This window comes from Gallus gallus, chromosome 2, assembly GCF_016699485.2.
Source record: "Gallus gallus isolate bGalGal1 chromosome 2, bGalGal1.mat.broiler.GRCg7b, whole genome shotgun sequence".
In the NCBI taxonomy this organism is placed as follows: Eukaryota; Metazoa; Chordata; class Aves; order Galliformes; family Phasianidae; genus Gallus; species Gallus gallus.
In genome coordinates, this window is record NC_052533.1 from 51,948,931 (window position 1) to 51,971,988 (window position 23,058).

The 23,058-nt window shown below is 42.0% G+C and overlaps 1 protein-coding gene across 9 annotated transcripts in view; it reads right to left on the bottom strand.

The window, feature by feature from the left end:
- The window catches only part of EGFR (epidermal growth factor receptor), a 257,106-nt gene that overhangs the window by 133,426 nt on the left and 100,622 nt on the right, over positions 1 to 23,058 (bottom strand). For 4 of the 9 annotated variants that reach the window (NM_205497.3, XM_015281328.4, XM_025147076.3 and 1 more), the window contains exon 1: positions 18,767 to 19,245. The exons of 4 other annotated variants lie outside the window; for them this stretch is intronic. In NM_205497.3, the coding sequence (NP_990828.2) occupies positions 18,767 to 18,881 (115 nt within the window). In that variant the 5' untranslated portion in view covers positions 18,882 to 19,245. Of the gene's footprint in view, positions 1 to 18,766; positions 19,246 to 23,058 lie in introns of those variants that run through there. One more of the 9 variants, XM_046919479.1, reaches the window with a different exon arrangement.

Genomic DNA, 23,058 nt, shown 5'->3' on the forward strand with positions numbered 1-23,058 from the left:
CTTCTTTTATCATCTTTAGGAATGAACAAAGCAGGATTTTGCAGGAGCAGTTTGCTGTCTGCACAGGCACCTTTAGATTTATGTGAATCTAGCTGGGGAAAACCAAACTCTTCAACCTTCAATCCAGGTGCCCCCTCATCAGGATTTCAACAATGTTCTGGGCTGCATTAAAAAAGGAGTGGCCAGTAGGGAAGGAAATGATTGTCCCCCTCTACTCAGCTCTTGTGAGACCCCATCTGAAGTACTGCAGCCAGGTCTGGGCCTCCCAGCACAGAACAGGGCCATTAAGATGATCAGAGAGCTAGGGCACCTCTCCTATGAGAAAAGGTTGAGAGAACTCAGCTTGAAAAAGAGAAGGCTCTGGGGAGACCTCATTGCAGACTTCAGTACTTGAAGGGAGTGTATAAACAGCAGGAAGAACGGCTGTTTATGAGGGTGGACAGTGATAGGACAAGGGGGAATGGTTTTAAACTAAGACAGGGGAGGTTTAGGTTAAATATTAGGAGGAATTTTTTCACCCAGAGGGTGGTGACACACTGGAACAAGTTGCCCAAGGAGGCTGTGGATGCCCCATCCCTGGAGGCATTCAAGGCCAGGCTGGATGTGGCTCTGGGCAGCCTGGTCTAGTGGTTGCAGACCCTGCACATAGCAGAGGGGTTGAAACTAGATGATCGTTGTGGTCCTTTTCAACCCAGGCCATTCTACAATGATTCTATGATAGGTTTCCCTAAAAGCAGACTGATGTACTTAAACATATATTCTACTTCTTGTCTTGTGGGTGGCACCTCAAAAGGTGCTATCTGACAACTCAAGTTGCTCCCAGGAGGAGAAGGACTCCCAGGTCTCCATTTTGGGTGTGTGTTGTTCCAAGAAGAGGGCAGCCAGCAGGTCAGACTATCTCTACTCCCATCCGCTGCTGTTCCTCAGTCTCTGAGCAGCCATGTTTTGCATAAGTCCTGTTTGGCAAGCACACTGCTGCAACCTGAGCAGCAGCCAGGGGCACTCACTGAAGGTGCTTCACCCAGCACCCAAGCCTCTTTTATGAGTCTCAGACTTGCATAAGAGATGTGATGCCAAGTTCAGTGTGTTGTTGGTTTTACCAGCTGCCTTTTTAATTAAATTAATTCACAGTGGGATGAGAGACTACAAACAGCAAAGTGTGAAAGCTTTGCTTGCCTTTGTTCAGGTCGCTCGGTTTGTAGTTGGAGATGCTCACCCAACAGCCTAAGGCTGCAGCCACTGCCAATGGGTGCTGCAGGCATTTGTCTGGTAGGAGCAGAAGATCAGAAGCATTAAGTAGCCAATCCCAGTAAAAGGAGGGAGTGACTGGCCTGTGCCAAAATCTCTTATATTAAACAGCTATTAAGGAACATAAAAAGTGAGCTTCCATGAACTTCACTCCAAAGCCTCCAACAATTTAGTTAGTTACCAAACCTCAGACTGGCTACTTTTATAACTATTTGCATTGTAGTCCTCTGTGCACCAAGTGCAATTCACCACAGACATTTGGAAACCAGGTACTTACACAGTCTTTGCTCTCCCCACTCAAATGACTAAAGACAAATGACTAAAGGGCAACTGCAGAAAAATTCAAGATGGAAAGCAGAATGTTATGATCTGTGCTCCCTCCTCAAACCTCACCACAGTCACCTTCTGGTGACTGGATTCACCAAAGACATATTCATGGTGGCGTATGTTCCAGGCCCAATGGATCTTCCCCTTGCATCAGGCAGATTTTTCTCAACCAACTGGCAACATTTCTCCTTGCCACAAAGATCAGGAAAGTATGTTAACAAGCATTTGCCACATTTCACAAGAAACTCTAAGCATGCTGTAGGATCTGGCTATGCTTTGATTGCAACCAGCCACATGCCCTGCCCAAACAGCTATGGAGTAACTGGGCCAGGAAATGGAACAGATGAACCATGCCAGTAACTGAAAGGCTTTCTAGAATCAATGATTAGAAAAAAAATATTCAATTGCAGTCCTCACAGCCTGATCAATACATTACAAAAATAAAACAATTTGTTTGGAAGGGGTCATTAAGCCTTTAACTACCCACTTAATGCCACTAGCAATCCTGGTCAAGTAAATGTGCATGATTACACTTCAAATTTATATGTGGAGCTATTGTCTATAATACAGTGTGTAGTCTTGTTTAACTTCTAATGGATTTAAATTGCCAATAAGGTGGAGCCTAGGACCAAGACACAAAATGAAGCTTGAAAACCAAATATTTTCTTCGTTTTCATTTCATTCATTTTCAAAACGATGTGAAGGTTAAGGGAATTTTGTCTTGCCTGTCCCAAATGGGAAATTACGAAATCATCAATTAAAATTTCCCTTTTGTAATCAAAATTATGTGCATGAGAGCTGTCATGTGCAGCTCCTCTCAAATCCTCACCCTAAAGAATGTGTGGGGGATGGAACACTAATCCAGCCTGCTGCATGGGAGAATGCAAGCCTGAGATCTCAGCTTCTCAACAAAACAGGAAAGTGGCTTCAACATGAGCTACTTGCAGCTCCACAAGTACAGATATGTTATCACCCTTCTGGAAACTTCAGGTGAGGGCAATGTGCAAGCAGTTGTGCAAAGGAATAAGCCTATCTCAGCTTGGAAAAGAAAACAAACAACACATCCTAGACTGGTTTTGCTTTTCATTGCCACCAAGAAGCCTTCACCTCCTTCAGGGCTCAATCCTGCCATTCTGCAAATATCCAGGTAGCACATTAAGTGGCTATAAAAGCAGTCCACTTTTTACAGGCTCTCCAGACATTGTAGGGCTGGGTTCTCCTAACAAGGCACTTTTGTCTTCATAAATTAGGTATGATCTGCAAGCAAACTATTGTTCAGGAATTTTTGCAAATGTAAAAAAGGATTTAATTCTCTCTTCATGGAAATAAGCTATGAAGCACTAAGCCTCTACAGAAGGAGTTGCTTTTAAAAAAGTAGGAAAGAAGATGCAATGTCCCACCAGTTATCCTGACATGCTGCAGAAAGTTGCATCTATTATAATAAAATAAAAAAAATACAAATATACCTCCCCCAAAACTTCCAAAACAGTCCATGCAGGTGCATCATAAATACTACATACATAAAGCAATATTACACTTGATTTTGGCAGCAAAAATCTTATTTATATTCAACAGAAGGGTTGTTAACGCTGCAGAAAACAGTGCAGATTAATTCTCAGCATTAATTAGAGCAAAATATCCCAAAGCTGTGAACTAATAAAATACTTCCTTATATGCAGTCATTACTAATGGCAGATTTTAGGCAGGATATAGTTCAAAGCTTAATTGATATTCTTCTTTACCCCCTTTGGCTTTCTATTGATCCACAACTCACAAATCCTGACAAACTTTAGAAAAACATGCTATGATGGACAAATTCAAAGGATCTTAAGGAAAGGAGCTGCTGTCAAAGCCCTGGCTGAAGTGAGTCTTGGTGCAGAGAACTCTGCCAAACTCAAACACGGGCTCCCAGCTTATCAAGGAGACTCAACCCATCCAGCAACAAGCTGAGGACAAAGAGCATGCTCCCAGGAACAAGCAAGTGCCAGGAGGAAAAACCACAGCATGTAATTTCTTTATTATGTACAACTTCTTGGGTAGGGGTTTAAGCTGTATTAAATCTATATGCCAGTACAGTTATAATACGCAGATCCTGATTTTATAATCCTCTTATTACTATCTAATGGGAAATGTATTATTCTGATCCCTATATATTCAACCCCCTCCCAAACACAAGACTAAAAAAAACCACTAGCCCTTCCACAAAATCTGAAGAGTCTTGAAGATTTGATACTTGAATTCAGGTCACCTCTTAGCTTGCTGTATTTTTTCCTGGCTGTATTCTACCACTTAAACATTTCTAAGACTCTAAACCAAAATCCCATTTTAACTGAAACAGATCAATTACAATTTCTCTGCAAATTTTGTTACTGCAGTTATACTGTGACCTGAAATAAATACCCAAAACACAGAAAAATAACGTAAAGAGTACTGCATAGAACTTCTCCCTCAAGGACAAGCAACATTTCTCTTGCCAGAAGGCTTATGCTGGGCAGCACAGATGGAGAGCAAACCTGAAAGACTTAAATCCCTGCTTGGCACAGTGTTTCTCCTGGCTGCTCAGGACTCAGGTCTACTTTTAGCTAAAGGTGTGCTACCTCACTGCCTCAGTGAGCTATGAAGGTTTACCCGAGGGTGGAATGTGACCTCATGTTTTCATAACACAGTGTTGCAGATACCTTCACTCTCCCAGCCCATACCCACGCACGTAAAGGTGCTGTTAGCTTTAGATAACAGTTGCACATGCAGCTGCTGGCTGCACAGGTGAGTGTTTGCTATTCCTCCATCTGAAAGAAACTACTTCCTCCCAATCAAACTAAAATCTTCCTTGCCCAGACCACTTTCAGAAGCCTTTGGTGTTTATCTCCCCCTGTAGCTAAAGCAAGCTTTTGTATTTTAGCATACCACACTGCATACAATCAGGAATCAAGTACAAATATGCCTTTTAAACAAGAAGCAACAACCATTATAAAACAAAACCTTCTAAGTCCTGGAAAACTTCCTCATTCACTTTCAGTTTGTGCAAACGTTGCAAGCTGCACAGAAAACATGGGGTCCAGATATAAACCCTAGCTACCACCCTTTGCAAAGCCCTTAACCTCACATATTGGAATAATTTCACTATCTTTAATTTCAAATTTCAGAAGTTTGCTAGTTTTGAGTTTAAAAGGCAGGACTGAATGCAAAAGCTCTATTTTTCTCCAGCACCCGATGCCTGTGATTCCCCCGTGCAGCATCCCAGCTTTTGTTAATCAACCTAAGGTTCACTGCCTCTCTGGGCTTCAGTGCAGTGAATGCAGATGAGAATTTATTGGTGACCCAATGTATTTCAGTTCTTTTCTCTCTAAACCTTCACTAGGAATTCAAGTTTCATTATACAATCCATCTGTGCTTCCAAAGCCCACAAACAACAGAATGTTGATACTTATAAAGGCACAGTGTCCCTCAGTGTCTCTGTGAGGAGACTACCAAGCACATTCCCCATGTGGTTAAACAACTACAGAGAGCAAGCTCAGTTCCTGTGACACCAGGAACTCCTTCCAGATAAACAATCATCAGACTTCTAAGCTCTTCTGTCTCTTGGCCTCTAAAAGCATCCTTAATATACATATAAAACAACTTTTTAAACCCTGCTTTTACTAGAAAGCATTCCTTGCATAACATTGAGTTTAATCAATCAGAGTGACTAATTAGAAATCAGGTACAGGCTGCATTTTTTAGTAGGTACACATACATTTTTGAGATAATTCACTGCGTGCCTAAGTATTGTTTGTAGTGCATTCAAAGCACTAATAAGAAAATGACTTTTAAAGTTCTACTTTTGACTACAAAAGTACTTCTATTTTTGTTATGTTTCAGGCTAATTATGATATACATTAAGTATCTGAACACCTTCACAAAAATCTGTTCACCTAATACAGTTCTGGAAAACACATGGAAAATCTTGCATGTGTGGCAGCTCTCTGGCGTATTAGTATGAGGCCTAAATAATGTTACTGAAAGGACTTCTGAGGGGACCTTTGCTCTACCTTGCTCACCTGTCCTTATCCTCTGGGTAGCACCACAAACGCACCCTGTGCAAAGTGTCCAACCCCAGAATACAGCCACTGTCACTGCCTTTAACTTAGTGAACTCTAAAGTGCTTCTGGCACTTGCTCAAACATAATGAGGCTGTAGGATTGTTATCAAGTGTAAATGTGCTCTACTGCCCTAATGTACACTTGGCAATAAAAGATGCTTGTCACGGGAGAGTATCTGTGAAGATCAAAATGCAAACTAGAGCAGGAGTATCACCACAGGAACTAGAGGTTATATCACAGTGAAGATGTGAAAAGTAGAGCTACAGAAAGCATCCAAAAGTGATCTTTCAGTGTTCACACCTATGTGGCTCAGTCTAGGATGGCTGCCTCCCAGTCCAACACAGTTCACACAAAACTTGCAGCTTCTCATTGGTATATCCAAATGTTCGCATGCATTTTAACTATATCTTGACTTCATCAGGTTTTGGGCTCAGCTCTGAACATCCAGCTGCAACAGAAGCAGACTTCTGCAATGCTCTCTTCCAAGTTATTTAACTAATGTCTTTCATGGGAGAAAAAGGAGGTAAGTCCCACTGGCACCGTCCTAATGCATGGTCTTAAATGAACCATCAGGAGCAGACCGGTGAAAACAAGAGCAATCACACAGGAAAGACACCAATAGGGAAGCTGTTCTGTCTAGCCTCCTGCATCATTTATCTCACAGCTACCAACAGCACACAGGTTACCATTAACGGAGGAGACTGAAATTCAGGCTGCGAAGAACAGAACTCATATTTACAAATATGCGAATTAGCACCTATGCATAATTTTTTTCAGTGTATGTTCATTTCAAAGCACTTTCAAAGAATAAAGATGCAGATCAGCAGTTATTCCAAAAAAAAAAAAAACAACCCACAGGGAAAGGCACCAATTATGAAGTCCACCCATTACCCTTGCTACCACAAGCCACTAAACCATATCTCATAGCTCATCATCCAGACGCCTCTTGAATGCTGCCAGGGACGGCAACTCCACCACCTCTCCAGGAAGGCCATTCCAGTGCCTGTCCACTCTGAGAGAAAAAGTTTTTCCTTATGACTAATCTAAACCTCCTCTGGTACATCTTGTAACCATTTCCTCAGGTCCTGTTTGTTGCATGGGAGAAGAGAATACATAGTCTGGCATTCTGTATCAGCTTTCCCTTTTAAGTAGATGAGAAGAGTTTTCTTAGGCAAATAAAGTAATAAGAAAACCTGATCCTGCAGTCCTGGCAGGCAAACTATCCATAGACTTCAAAGGAATATATCACCTAAGGTTTGCCAGATTAAGTACCAGTTGAAAAGGCATGCCCCTGCTACAGTGTTACTGTAACAGAACCAAGAGTTTCAGATTTTCTTTTTCCTCCAGCTCCCCATAATTTTACCTTTTGCAATCAACCCCACTGTATATATCTGCAGTGCCTTTCTTTGAAGTTGCACATTCCTGAGTAAGAAAACAAAACTCTTCAAGGCCATGCTTGAACTTCACCGTACCACTGTCTTCTAAACACATGAGGAAGGTGGAGATGGAGCAAATGGCTTCATCACAGCTAATGTGCCACTTAATGCCATTATTTGATTTTTTTTTTTTTCTTCCCTGGGATAAGACATTCACAAAACTGCATGGGCTGGGGCTGGATCCCATATTCCCCTGGGATACAGGGGGATCCTACTGCCATCCCCTGAAGAAAATCAAGCAAATGTGAAAGCAGTAGCACTAAGAGAACAGACCCTGGGTCTATTCAGCAGTAGGCACATTTCTTTTCCTCTCTTCCTTAGAGTATAAAAATTGAGAAAAAAAAAAAAAGGTAAGGCAGCTGCTCCTTTTCATTCCATGCTGCAACTGCAAAGCTCCCAGGCAGCTCCTCCATGTGTTTTACGTTACCAGTGCCACTGCATTAGATATGCTGAACAACATTAATGCCAGGACATTTCACTGCTTGGCTAACCTAATGACATACAGAACATTTTCCTGCTCTCACCTCTATATTATGAGGATTGTCTAACTGCTGAATTGCTTAATGCACTGTTAAATATCCTGTGCTATTTACTTTTTTTGCAAGAGAACTTATTTCTCTTCCTGTTCTGGATTACAGTCCTGTTTGTATCAGGCTGTGGCTGATAAGTCATTTCACCAATCACATGGAAGAGATTAAGGGAGGAAAAAAATGGAGCTTAAGAATTTAGTAGCTGGGGGGGGGGAGGGGGGAAGGACCATACACTGACACAGCGTGTAATTGTAGATAAAAATATAAGCGTTTCTGCATTTTTTTTCCAGAATGGCATATTAAAGGCTGAGAAAGTAATCACACCTTTTCAATGTTCACATTCTAGTACCATGCTAAAATTACACAGAAACAACAAAATAGAGTTATTATAAAATTCAAAATTCATTTTTCTATTTCAGACAGAATAGGCAGTGACATTTCTCATTTCTGCTAACACAGAGTAATTGTCAGAGGAAATTCATGGGTCTGCAGCTTCAGATGAAAAGCTACCCCAGTCCTATCCAGGTGAAAGAGTTTTGGGCATTTACAGCAACTATAAATGTGATCAATTAATTTTAAGCTGACAGAATTTGTTTTTTTTCTTATGTGAGTTACTATACTTTCAAAACAAAAGCCTCATTTTATAATTACAAAAATATAATTGATAGTAGCAATTTATTCAGGGGCTGAAGAAGTTCATTGGCAATCTAACAATGGATGGAATTATTGCTGACAATTTTACAAAAGCTTTTATCAGTGTTTATGGCCATTGAGTCCAACAGTGAGATTACCACTAAGATATCATCACCCTTAATAGTACAGCACTGGCCCACGGAACAATCCATTTTCTAATCTTGCCTATTTAACTAGTCTGTTTACTCAAAAGTGTTATGTTTGCTGTTTTTGAAATGATCCCTGTCTTTGAAACAGCATTTGAGTTTAGCTTTATAGTCAGGATGAAGTTGGCATATTAAAGGAGTAGAAAACAGCCCAAGTACCTTTTGAAGTGTCAATGACTAATTCAAATTTTCCCCTTCATGGGATAAGCAGTGAGTAAAAAATACAGACATGAGCTTAGCATACAAGCAAACACACTCATGGTATAGGGAGGTATATCTGGAAAATAGGTAATACAGTATTTCTCTGCAGAACCCCAAAGAATTATCCTCTCGCATTAGCACCTTTGATGATATTATGGATTATTATTCTATTATTTGATGAGTTAATGTGGTCCATAGTAACTAACGACCAGACACAAAAGAAACAGATAAATTGCCAATTAACTACTTTTAGTCTTAATTCACTGAAAACCATGTGCTCATTGATGTAAAACAGACTGCCGCTGTTCAAATCAAAAAAGACCTTCATTTGGATAAAAGTTCTGTTTGACCTTTTTTCTGCTTGAGAAATCTTATAAATGTCAGGAAGCACATACCGATGGGAGCATCATACATATTGACAAATAAAAACTTCAGAAAAGATGCTGTTGGTTTAGTTAACCTGCCATAGACAACTATGATAAAATGATGTCTCCAATGGCATCTGCCTCATTAAGAAGGGGAAAAAAAAAGAATAAGAAAAGCCCTGAAATAATAACAATTAAAACAAATCATTAGCATGAGAGCACCTTGCTGAGCTTAATAGGAGAGAAACAGACTGCCAGTATCTTTCTTCAACACAATTACTTTTTGAAGATCAAATGGAAATGAGAATGCATATAAATGAAAACCCCTTCCAAACTGAAGACAAAGAAAAAATATCAAACTAATGTAGTAATTAGACTCATATCTCAACATGGACACTCTGTGAAATGATGAGGTCTTACCAGGATTACTGAAGATGCTAAAGTTTTGACTTCTATCTCCTACTGCAGGTACCCTCACTGCAAGTGATCAAATTAGGAATCACCAAAGGGAAGGATCACATTTGCTTTGTCAGCCTATAACTACTGTAACTTAACTGTTTATCCCTTGTTCTGAGTAGTGAAGACCAGAAGCCAAGCACACGGCACAAACACGAACAACACGTTCCTCTTTCTACATCTGGAAAACAACTTGCTGCTGTTTCCACTCTAGAGGACTGAGCTCCTGCTCTTAACTCTGGGAAAGAGATAGTGGGACCAACATCCACCTGGACAGTGCAGCCATGGCAAGCACCAAGCTGATTCAGCCTTGCACCTCCCACAGCCCATTGTACAAAGACACTGGCTCAATACTAATGTTTGCTTTCCACAGCTCTGCAAGTGAAACTTCAAACAACAGCCTATGTTCTGTCTTCAGTAAGCACAAGTAAATAATGACTAGTAAGAGACATTTTCATTTGAAAGACAAACACTAGCTCTTCCATTTGTAACAATGATCAGTGTACTGTCAGCTGTCGTTCCTCAATAGGAATGGCCTCACTGGGAACAACCAGATACCAGTCAGGATTCAAACACTGAATCTGAAGAGGGAAATATATCCTCTCTGGATCTAAGCCTACTGCATGTGTCCATGGGGAAAGACCTGGCATGACGCACGATAGAGGGGAGATGGGGCTGTTCCTAGATTGTGTGACAGCTTGTTTCTAGTGCAGTGACTTTTCTGCCTCAGGCTGGCTGAGAACAAAGTTCCATTTCTACCACTTTTCACTTTCAGCAAATACCTCACACCATACACACCACTCCTTGCTGCAAAACCCAAGTTCATCTGCAGATACAGAAGTCTAAATTATGGTCCAGCTCTGACCATAGTCAGGATTACGCTGACTAAAATTTCTGTATAAAAAAAAAATTTGGTTTGTCTTGCTCTGGTTTCATTCTTTTTTCACTTGGGGTTTTCTGCTTGCTTTTATACAGGACAAAGCAGAAGGCGGGGCTCTGCACAAAACTAGCCTGAAGAACAGCAAAACAAATGGAACCCTTTTTTAACAACTGTGGACATCAAGTTTCCATTCACAAGAAGTTTTAATAAATACGGAGGGGGGGGGGGGGGGGGGGGGGCAAACAACCCAAACTGCACAGATGAAAAAACTTCTGGCTGGATGGACAAATCATTCCTGAAAAGGTAGTTTTAACCAGGACTTCAGGATATCTTCCTTACCCCTTTTTTCTGTGGAAGGAAGGGAGAGATTCCTGTTCTCATATTCCCAGATATGAGGATACAGATAGACAATCTCTGTACCTCTGGATTTAATGCATTAGAAGCAAGCTTGTAAAATATTAGTTATGTCTGCTTCTACTACAGCCTTCTCTTCATAATGATTAAGGGAAATGGAGGATTATTTTTTTTTCCAGCTTCCAATGTCATACTTTGTGCAAAGTTCAATGTCATGGCCTTCAGGCAGGAGAACCAGTAGATGGTGATTTTGTCAGGAAGTCCTCAAATCTTACCCATCCACTGTATCTCCAAAGAGCACCATCAGCCAGAGCTGCTTATTGCCATGAATAGTTCATGGTAAATTTTCTTCAGTTTATCAACATTACTTTGTACATGGTATAATCATTTATAAAAGAGTAATTAAGTGACAATATTTTTTTAAAATGCTACTTTCATAATACCAAATCCACCTGAAATTTTTCAGTAGCATTAAAATTAATGCAAACTACAAAAAAAAAGTTAGAAAACAAAAGCCAAAAAACCTTTTTTTTCCCTGTTCTCTGCACCAAATTAACAATGCTCTCACCACAGACCCAAACCCAATAGCAAATGTTTGGGATGACCCATGAAGCACATCACCTCAGAAACATGAGGGATTGCACACCATCCATTTGAACACTTGAGAAAAGCTGTTTCTGCATTTCTGATTATGTCTCATTCATTGAAGTTTATGGTCCAGGAACATACAAAGGAAAGTGAAGAGTGCAGTAAATTGCAAATGATTCTGAAGTGCCTGCTTGAGAATGCCCTGGTGCAACTTAAAAACTAAGGTGCACTTGGCAAGAGGAATCAATTCCCCATAAAGTATCTGCTTACGGAAAACATAAGCGTTGAAGATGCAGCACAGTGCTACCTGTACAAAACAAGTATGTATCTCATTTTAAATGTAAGCTTTGGTTAAGTGGCTTGTGATGAAATGCCACCTAGCATTCCAAGTGTATGCTAACTTAATTGTATCTACTGAAAGCCATACAAACAACATGAAGTATCAGCACACCATCCTAATTGCAGAAGTTGTTTCATTTACTAGAAGTTATTTATTTATTCAAATGACTTGAACAATGTGATTTAATCTGAATCATGGGAACTAGTTACTGATTTATGCAAACAGCCTCCTGCTTCTTTGCTAAAAGCATTGTTGAAATAACTGACCCAACAGCTAGAATGGGCTTCCTCCTTGAACCCTGCCTCCCTCCTAAGCCTTGACTCCCAAGTGTACTTCAGAAAGCATGGCTGTTCTACAAATGCATTTTGAACTTAAGAATTTCAATAACAAAACAAATAAACAATTAATTACATGCATTGGTATTTCCAAGATCAGGGAATTTCTTAGTAATAGGGAACAATAACATGCAGCAGTAACAATCGTTTGCAGAATGTAAGTACACTGCTCTGAAAATGAATTGTTTACTACCTTAGATTCAAATCAGATTCATCTTTCAGAAGCACACATAAGTCTATCTGATCTTAACAGGTGGGAACGAGTTTGAATGTTTGAATACAAATCTGCAGTGAGAAGTAGCTGTAGTTCTTTGATTTTTTTTCTTCAGTTAGGCATCAGGAATACAAAACTGTCATTAATACTGTTCTGCAGCAAGGTAGAAAGTGATTTCAGAAACAGTTCAGACTTCACAAACCAATATCTACTTGCAGCCCACCTTGGAAACCATGATCTCCATTATTAATCCTCAGTGAAAATGGAAGAGCCATAACAAACATTTCTCTCTCTGTTTTACCTTCAGATAGATTGGAGCAGAGCTTCTCACCTTTACACAAATTGCAATTTATCCCACCTCTGTTTTTCTCAAGCAAAGAATAGAAATGAAGTTAGATCATTAATTTGAGCCAAATGCAGCAAACGTGCCTCGGCCCTGAAAATGAGCAGGAGGGAGATTTAAGAAAATTAAGCAGTGCTCTGGTATTTTCAGAATAAACCTGTAGCTGTTCATTTCAAATAGCATTTGATTTTCCTTTTTACCCAACTTAAAAGAAAATAAATGGTTTCAGGTCAAACAAATCTTCCAGATTAACCTAGGACTGCCTTTTTTTTTTTTTTTTTTTGCTTTGTTTTCCTTTTTTCTTCACTTCACTAGAACCACCCTAATATATGTTCCACTTTGACTGTCATTCTTTGTTTGTTTGTTTTCCTCCTTCTACCACTGAAACAAACAGAATCCACCCATGATTTGATGCACTCTAACAGCAACACATGCATGTGAACATATAGATGTTTACTTTCACGTACACAGATGTGTGGGTTGGAGAAAGCACACTGGAAGGTAGAGGAAACTTGCATATGCTTTGCACTGATTTGTCAGCAGGCAAAACACACTTTGCATTAAAACTTCAAAATGAAAGCTCACACAACATTACAGGGTAAATAAATACAATGTGGCAGCAAGCATATTGCTTAGCCTTAGTTAGAAGTCAGCCCACAAGGCCCTGCCTTTTCAGAAAGTTTGGTCATCAAAAAGTTTGTTTGAACAGGAAAAGTAACAAGAATTTCTCATGCTTTTTCCCTGTGAACAACCCTTAATAACATTACTAATTAAGCACAGAGAGCACAAGACCCACACCTAAACATAAATATTCTCCCCATGGGCCAAACTACTAAGGCATGTCACAGCTTTCTTAACAAACAATCTTGCTTCAGCAGGAATAGACATTTGTTTTGTACAACCTCCCTGAACAGCAAAAAAATCTTTTTTTCCACATTTCCTTTACAAATGACTTCTGCCACCCATATTCATGCCAAATCTTTTATAGCTATTATTTCTGAAGAAAAAAGTACATTACTCAATACAATTAGGTCAGTAGAATTCAGCCCTAAATCCAGTTTGATGTCATGGGAAGCCAGGACTAACACAGTGAGAACCAAAACAAGCAGGAACAGTACTAGATCTCATCCTGTGCTGACTAAAGTAGTGTTCCTGGATGCACAGAAGGAAGCCAAATTCTTTCACACACAAAAGGGGCAGCATGCACTGTATCAAGCTGAACAACTGTCCAAGTCCACAAGAAACATCAAGTGGTGGGTTCACATCCTGAGCACCATTAACTCCCAGCAAAGCAAAATTATACTAGAATCATACCATACTATAGAATGGCTTGGGTTCTAACGATTGTCTATTTCCATTCCCTCTGCCATGGATAGGAATTCCCCCCTACTACATCAGGCTGCTCAGGGCACCATCCAACCTGGCCTTGAACACCTTCGGGGATGAGGCATCCAAACCTTCTCTGGGCATCCTGCTCCAGTGCCTCACCAACATCACAGATAATTTCTTTTACATATCTAAGCTAAATCTCCCCTTTTTTAGTTAAAACCATAACACCTTGTCCTGTCACTATACTCCCTGACAAAGAGTCCTTCCCCAGCTTTCATGTAGGCCCTGTTAGATACTGAAAGGCTGCTGTAAGGTCTCCCCCAAAGCTTTTTCTTCTCCAGACTGAAGAAGCGCAGCTCCCTGAGCCTGTCTCAAAAATAAAGGTGCTCCAGCCCTCAGATCATCCTTGTGGTCTCCTCTGAACCCAAGTGCTTTCTATTCCATTTACACAAAGCTGCTAAATCCATGCTACTGGTTACCTGGATCTCCATGTGCCCCCCCCAACCCCCCCCCCCCCCGAACTGGCAGGTACCAGCAGGCAGCAGGGGCAGAAGGACCTTTGATGAGTCACCAGACAGGCTGTCCTCCCTCCCCTCTCACCCAGAGCTGGTGTGCCAGCATGCATCAGTCCAACTGGGAGGGTACATTCCCAAGGCAAGGGCTGCTCTGCTTGATCCTGTCATGCCTCCCTTCAGGTATCACATAGCCTGGGCAATGCAGTGGTCCCACTCAGCCATCACTGCAACTCGAGTGCTGGCTGAAGTGCTCTGTAGGACTCAGGGATGCAAATTGTGCACTCCTCAAAACATGATTACAGCAGGGCACGTTGCTCAAGCTGACCCTGGGGTGAGAGCAAGACAGGTGACAATCCCTAGCACAGCAATAATTACTGCTTAAGCATGAATCAGAGGCCACTCACCTTCCACGGCTTCTACATGGCATATCCAAGAAAGGAAAGGTCAGAACGTCCCTCTGATGAAGAGCAAATGAAAGTCCTGTTCCCTTTCCAATCAATTCCTGCTTCTGTTAAAACTAGGAAAATCCTAACTAGATTGAGTGCAGTTCTGGTCTAGCTGGGCCTCAGCCAATGTGATCACATTTCCCCCGGTAGATGCTCAAGGAGAGCAGCATAGCAGGGCGGTATTTGAAGAATGATAAAAGATACCTCGTGCAACTAACACCCTTCCAAAATAACAATTCTTCTTGCTAGCAGGTCACTTTTTGAAAATAAGGCCTTTCCAGCTCATCTGTCAGCTGGGTCACCCCAGCTAGTGTTCCCCTTGTGTAGACCAGTCAGAGGATGATTTTGTGAGTACAGCCAGCTCTGGCTTTCCAGAGCAAAGCCCTACAAGGCAAAGCACTTCTTAACAGCACAACCACACACACATTGTATAAGTACTTTGGCAATACAGACTGGAGCATAACACGAGATTTGACACAAGTAGAACATGACATACTGACTGCTAGGTTTTTAACGTATATTAGTTTTTTATTGGATGCAACACTTAGAACCACAGGGTGACTGTACCCTCTGAGGCACACATGCTACTGAAACTTGGACTGACCCAGGGGTTTTTGCCTTGAAAGTAGGGATATTATTGCATTCAGGGAAGATAATCATCCTCCCTAAGATGAAGTAAACCTTTCAGTAGGCTTATTTCTGAACAGTTGCTAATGCTAATGTAGTTTGTACTGAAGGAAGATAAGGACGCCTTCAGAAGGAACTGGTTTGGCCAGTCAGCTATCTTGCTGCTAAAGCTCTCATATCCTAGTGATTTCAGTGATATACGGATACCCAAATGAAAAAGTCAGCCCTGAGGAACACAATGACATTGTATTACACTCCCTGAAAGTCTCTGTAAATTAACAAATGAATTACAATGGACTACTCTGATTGTAGTCTTCAGGGCATTGATCTTCATTTCTCATTTATCTGCAAATCTCTTCATAAACTCTTGATACAAGTAATAATACATTTGCATTTACTATCACTTCTGCACACAGTTTATTCACCATATACATATGTATGCGCACTGTTGAGACACCAAACTCTTTCACAGCATTCAGACAACTTGTATTTGCAAGTTGCCTGAATTAAGAGGATGACTGCTGTCACTTTGCCTTCCCTTCCTTGCTTATCACCAATTGCCCTTAACAATAGGCTTTGGATTTTTTTTCTTAATCATTCACACACTGCGTTGAGGGAGTAAGAACAGGTTTATATTGGATACTTATTTAATTGTGTTATTTCACCACATTGAACTGTACCTGAAATTTCCACCTCTAACTACAATCATCCCCAGGGTTTCACAAATGTGTTTTAATTTCCAAAGGCAAAAAAAGAAGGGAAAAAAAAACACCAAAAACGACTACAGCATCCTAAAGGAGCTTAATTTCCTTGTTTCACAGAAAGTGATATGAAACAAAAGGTACAGGAGAGGGTACTGCAGAGACCTTCCGCATCCAGTATAACCCACTGGGCAGCAGAGTGCACAGTCCTTGTCCCCATCCCACAAAGGCTGCAACTACAGATCAAAACTAGCTATATAGAGCCAATAAAATAACAGGAAGTGGTCTGCCTAAATGCAGCGTCACTAAGCACTGAGACACAAAATGGACATTGGTCAAATGCATGCTGCAGGAAGTGGCATGTCTGCTGTCAAAGGTGTTTGTTTCAGGTGCCCCCTAACAGGCCAGCCAGCAACTATCAGTGTAAATCCAGATTACTTCCTCTGTTGTTAATCTGGATCAACATTACAGAAGGTGGGCTGAGAGAGAGGGAGATATTGATCCCTGTGAGAGTTCTTCAGTTTCCAACAATGCTGTTTAGTGTTGGATTATGCACATCTATTGGGTTTGGTTTTGTTTGTTTGTTTTTCATTTTCATGACTACAGTCATTGAAATAAAGTTTTGTCTCATCCAAATTTGAAAAGATCATTCTAATCTTCTGGTTAAATATACTATTTTATACAATATAAAATTTTATACAATAAATATACAACTAAACCATTACATTGTCCATTATAGGTTGATTCTGAACCCTTCTTGAAACAAAAAGATTTGTCTAGGTACTTTTGGGGGGATAGTAGTAACTAGGTTGAAATATTAAGTAGTACAAATGCATATGCCATTTGGAATCCCAGAACCAACACAATATCATAAAATATGAGTGCTGAAACGTTTATGGCAGCACATCTGCTTTCAGAACTGTTATAAGTTCAGATGCCATGGGGTCCCAAGGAAATGGGCCTTCGCTTAAATCAGCATCTCATGATTCCCAAATGCTGCTTTATTCTGTACCCACCTTATTTCTTCACTCATCCTCAAACGCAGAAGAAAATAAATAAAGCCCAAACAATTGATTCATGCTTCTTGAAGAAGTTATTCTGCTTTTCCCTCTTCTGTCCCCAGTCCTCCTCACAGGAATGGTTACTCACTAACAGAATGCTGACAATAACGTCTGTTGGGTCTATCATGTAGCTGTTGATTATTTAATAATCCTCAAATAAACAGCACCCTCATAATTTTATGAGACATGGAATTACGAACTTTAAAGAAGGCAACAACATGTTTACCCTTACATTTTACAAATTCTACAGGGTATGTGCACCTGGGAGCTGCATTTCAAAGGACTTAACACAAATGCAACAGATAAGAGTCAGCTCTGCTCCCCACCACTTTCAAAGGGTGAGGAGAAACAAGAAAAGAAAAAGATCAGAAACCCAGGAAAGAAGACCTGCCTACATTACATCAGCAACAGGTATGAACTTGATTTCTGGAACAAGGGAGCCTCTTCACTGCTTCAAGGTTGTGCAACTAGTTCCTCGGAATGGGGAGCTGCTGCTTCCTTCCAAGACAGCTTTACTGTCCTCAGTTACAAAAAGTTGGGTTCAGCTGTTTTCAGCCGCACACCAGCTCTTCAAAACACCACTAATTCTCTTTTCCCTCTTTTTCTGTAGAAAGAAAATAAAACAACAGATCTGCATTTTTTTCCCTTGCTGGCAGATCTCCAAGATAAAGAGAACTGCACTCTGCCTGGAACAGCGCTCGGGGCCTATTCACAGAAAAGATCACCACGCATGGAGAAAAAGCAACGGAACTCTCCCGACACAAACGTTTTCTCACTCCTTAAACCAGTTTTTCAAAAACGTATAAAAAACAAAACCCCAGAGGCCAAGCAAACAGCCTCGCGGGCCACCCCGCGCCGTTCCCACGCACGACTGCCGAGCGCTCTCAGCGAGGGTGACGGCGGCACCGCGCCCGGCAGAGAGAGAGAGCGAGCGAGCACGAAGCGTTCCCTGCTTTGATAACCGGAGAACTAGAACACGTGTGAAGTTTCTTGTCTTCCTCTACACACCTTTCCCAGGTGTGTGCACACGTATATACGTGCATTCATCTTTTTGGAGCGGAATGAGCTGAGGTGCCCGGCCTGAGGCGACGGGCCGGCCGAGGCTGCCCGGCGTGTCCCTGCCGTGCTCGGTGCCACCTCCCCGGGGTCGGCAGCGGAGCAGGACGGGGTCGGAGGCCACCACGGGGTGAACCCCGGGCGGTGAGGGCGCCCGGGGCGCCACGAAAACGGCACGGGAGCGGAGTGGAGGGGAGAGGAGAAAAAAAAAAGCCTCGAGAGGGGAGAAGCACAAGAGCTGAGACGCGCGAAGGTTTATTCCCTTTTATTCCTTCCACCCCCACAAAAATAAGCTTAGAATCAGGAAGTCAGAGCTGCGCGATCGCTGCTGTAGGTTTGTTTTTCCATCTTTCTCTCCTTTTTTTTTTTTTTTTTTTTCTTTCTTTCTTTCTCCTATGGGACGAAGCCGGGACTTTTCCTCCGACTCTCCCCGCGGTACCGAGGGGCACACCCAGTAGCGCCGTTGCAGACCCGCGCCACCCGCACCGCCCGTTACCTTTCTTCTCCTCCACGGCGGAACACAGCGCGACGCGCCCCAGCAGCAGCAGCAGTAGCACCAGGACAGCGGCCCCGCGAGGCCCAGAGGCGGACAGGGGGCTGCGTACACCCATGGTGTGCGTCGGACGCGACGGGCACACGGAGCTCCCCGACGAGCTGCTCCTCACTCTGCACTGCTCTGCGCTCCGCTCCACCCCGCTCAGCTCCGAGCTGCCGCTCTGCCTCCGCGCAGCATGCTGGAGGGCGGCCGTCGAGGGCTGCGCGCACACGTGCCTACCCAGCTGCGGGCGGACTGCTGCCTTCTTCCTCTTCTTCTTCCTCCTCCCCTTCCTTCTCCTCCTCTTCTTTCCTCCTCCCTGCGCTCCTTCTGTCGCAGGGGTTGCGGAGCAGCTGGGGCCAGCCGTGGGACTACCCTGTCCAGCTGCGCTCTCCTCCCGGCCGCGGAGCGCAGGGGCTCCCTCTGGGGACGCCGAGGAGGAGGAGGAGGAGGAGGGGGCGGGGGCAAGGAACGGGAGGAGGAGGAACCAGAGGCGCCTTCCCCGCCCAGGTAGGGATGGAGCCGCCCCTACCTGCCCCAGGACAGAGGAGAGGAACGGGTTGTGGAGAAGGGAGCAGTTCGGCTGATTCCCCCGCTCAGTTTATGTGAGCGTTGAGGATATCCCGTTTACCGCTTCCCGGCTGTTTGTTTGCCCGGTAGATGCCGAAAGCACGAGCAGGCGTTTGCGTCGCCGCTTGCGAAAAAGCCCCGTGGCCTTCAGCTCTCCCTGCGTGTCCTTCCCGTGGGACGCCAGGCAGCAGCTCAGCCTCTGCTGGTGAATGCAGCAGAAACCCATCCCGTCCCGTTATATGCAACCCTCGTTTCTGCTGCCTCGCTATCAACAGAGCCCGCGAACAGTCCCATTCAGTCTCATTCCCATGTGGTCATTTTGCCTCAAGTGTGTACATGCCAAGAAAAACTGTGCTGATGCTAGACATATTTCAGTAGGGCCTGTATCTGCTCGTGTTATTTCTGTTTTCTCCCTGCTCTGAGTGGTGAATTACTTTGCAAACAGACAGTAGTAATACAGAAGTGTTATTGGGATGCTGCAGGGAAATCCACAACGCAAAAGCACCATGCCCTTTCCCCCTCAGTGTTGCTATCCCAAGAGGCATACCCAAGCAAGTCAGTGTTTAGTGAATATGCTTATGGCTACAGCATTTTTATGTATTTGTTTTGTTTTGTTTTTAAGTGGACTGCTACTCTGCAAGGTGAGAAGGAGCACTGCCTTATTGCTTAGGCATGGAAATGGGACATGAATTGTCACTTGTCCAGGCTGGTACCTTCTCAAGCATGTAGTTTTCCGTCTCACCATTTGGCAGCCAGACTCATGCTTATGTGCTGCTTACTGGAAACTTCTTCCTAAAGCTCCTGAAAAGATTTTGGTCACAAAGTCAATAGGATATGAACTGCTATCATTGATTGGGAACTCCAGAACTGAAGCTCACGGTGACAAGGGGCTTGAGAGGTGACACACTAAACGCCTGTGCCTATCCCCATGTGCTGATAGCAACACATGGTGATATCATAGATATATCACATAGATAGCAAAACAGCTGCTGAGTAGGATACCTCAGTGATTCATACCTTCTGAAAGATTCACTGATTTTATATTACCCATCAGATTCCTCTGCACAATTTTTTTTTTTTTGACAGTTTAACAAGTTATTGTGCTAATTAGGCAAATAAAAGTGAAACACCGTTTACTTACAGTAGCACAAGATAGATGCTCCAACACATGCCATATCATGCCCCTAATCATTTATTATTAAGATGAGCTTTTGGATGCTGTAGCTGGCATGCTCTTTTCCTTATACACTGTAAATAATACACAATAAATACTTTGAAGTAAACTCAGAAACATCCGTACAACACTGCTCCTCTGATTGTTTCTGTGCCTTTAACAGGAGTAGAGTCTGATCCTGTGATACAATATCTATTTCATTGTTTGCTTCAAAGATGCTTACACAGTGTAACCTCAACAACTTTATGTGCATATGAAACATTTTCATTTATTTAGACTAATTGGAAGATTTTTAAAAATGAGAAGCCCAGGAAAAAATCAACTTCTAGAGAGGAGTGATTCGCAAAGTAACCTCAATGCACACTAAAGGTTGCAGCTTGCATTATGAGAGAGGAAGTGCAATTAAGACACCAAAGAAATTAACCTCAAATCAGTTCTACAGAGAAATGCTAAATAAAAACAGATACCTCTAGGCACACATGTTGCACATTGAGATACCAACATGAAACAGAGTTTTGATAATCTACAAGAAAGGAAGGATTTGGCATGACAGTTAAAAAAGCTAAGCATAGGAAAATGAAAACATCTTTTCCACATTAATTAAATGGAGAAACTTCAGAAAGTCCTGTCCTAACTTATTTCAGAACAAGCATTTGCACTGCAGAATTTTTCATACAATTGTGATTCTACCTTCTGTACTGAGCAGGAACATTTCATATTTACTGCCCGTCACATACTGCCCCTACACAAATCCATGTAAGTGGATAACTCTATTTGATCCTAACTTAACTTCTCCTTTGTTCCTACCATGGTGAAGGAGAAGACTGGGCAAGTTCCTCTCTGTGTTTTCTTTCCCACTCTGCAGACTCTCACTGCAGGGAAGTCTCATCTGAGGCTGGTAGTGCAGCACCACAGACTTGCCATGGGTTCTGCCTTCCCAGCTTTCTGAACACAGATGCGCTATTTCTACAACATCTATGCTCTGCTTGTCAAGGTCACAACATTCACAGAAAGATTCTAAGACTGAGGCTGCAGACACCAATGATGACAGGCAGCTCTTTCAGGCCCATTTGACATAACTGAACAATTTTTGAAAAGCTGAACTCAAATATGGCATTTTCCCTATACAGCTGGCCACACACCCAGAGACTGCATTTGGTCCAACTTGTTTGAAGCTAATGTAATAGTGATTTTCAGCATGGGTATACAGTATTTTTTCATATTTCAAAACTTTTATTACCAACTGTATGTTTGCAAAGGCCACAGGAAAAAGGTCAGGCTTTTGACCATTTGTTTTTAAATTTATGGTTCATAGTGAGAATATTACACTACATAAAACACCTCACTTCAACTTTCTTTGAGTGACCTCCTTTATTGTACATACATATCTCCTGTTTTCTGTATGTTCAGCATATGTACATGTAAACTGGTTTCCATTATCCAATGAGAACTGGGTCAGCATTTGCCTCTCCCCAAAAATTTATTAGCAACTGTTCCTCAGTAGCAACATGGTTCTTCTGTGCATGTTGCAGAAGTGATTTTAAAGGGCAGGCTCTTTATTGGAGGAGCAGAGATGAAGTAGAGCTGAATTAACAGGATTTTACAACTGGGCTTTCTCAGATTTAATGTGTGTGGTGTTTGATATAGTAGACATCGTAGTTTGCATGGCAGTTTGTATTCTATGACTGCTCACTGAGGTTTTAAAACAAAGGACTGAGCTAATAATTCTTTGCATTTTATGGCATTTTGCACTTTCAAAACATTGCACAAATATTAACAAATTTATCTTTGAAGATCTCCTGTAAAGCAGATTAGTAACTATCATTTTCATTTTATAGATTTAAGGTAATTTGCCTTGGGCAGAATGTTAGTGGCAGGACTGGAGTTATCACTCAAGAGCTGTTTCTTTTAAACACTATTTAAACCTTGTCAGATTGTGCTGCTTCTAGAGAACTTCCCTGATTAAATGTGTATATCTTAACGTATTCAGCTTCTCTCTTTCCTCTTGTAACACTGATTGCTTGTTTGTACAGCAGCACATAGAAGGGAAAAGACCAACACGCACAAGGTTGCTGGAATTAAGTCTTAATTATAGTAAATTCCATACTCAATATTCTGACACGTGACTGTCATGTTATCTCAGGTCAATCTTCACACTTCAGTTTTAATTTCTTTACATCAGATTTTATCTGCCACCTCAGTCCACAAGTTCAGTGTTGCATTTTCCAGGAAAGCTTCTCCTAAATCAGGAGTATACTTTTAAATGTCTTAATCTCTGATAGTGTTTGCAGAACTGGCTTATTCATTAATAAAAATAGGAAACAAACAAACACGCCCAACAACAACACGTGTCCCTCTCCCCCCCATACAGTAACTATAAAAAGGAGAAACTGATGCATTTATGGCTGTTGTGGGATTTGGTACCAAAAATTCATATGCCACTCTTGCACAGGAGAAACTGCTGGTTATCTGTTCTCTAAATTATGGTCCTCTTTGAAAAGATCTCCAA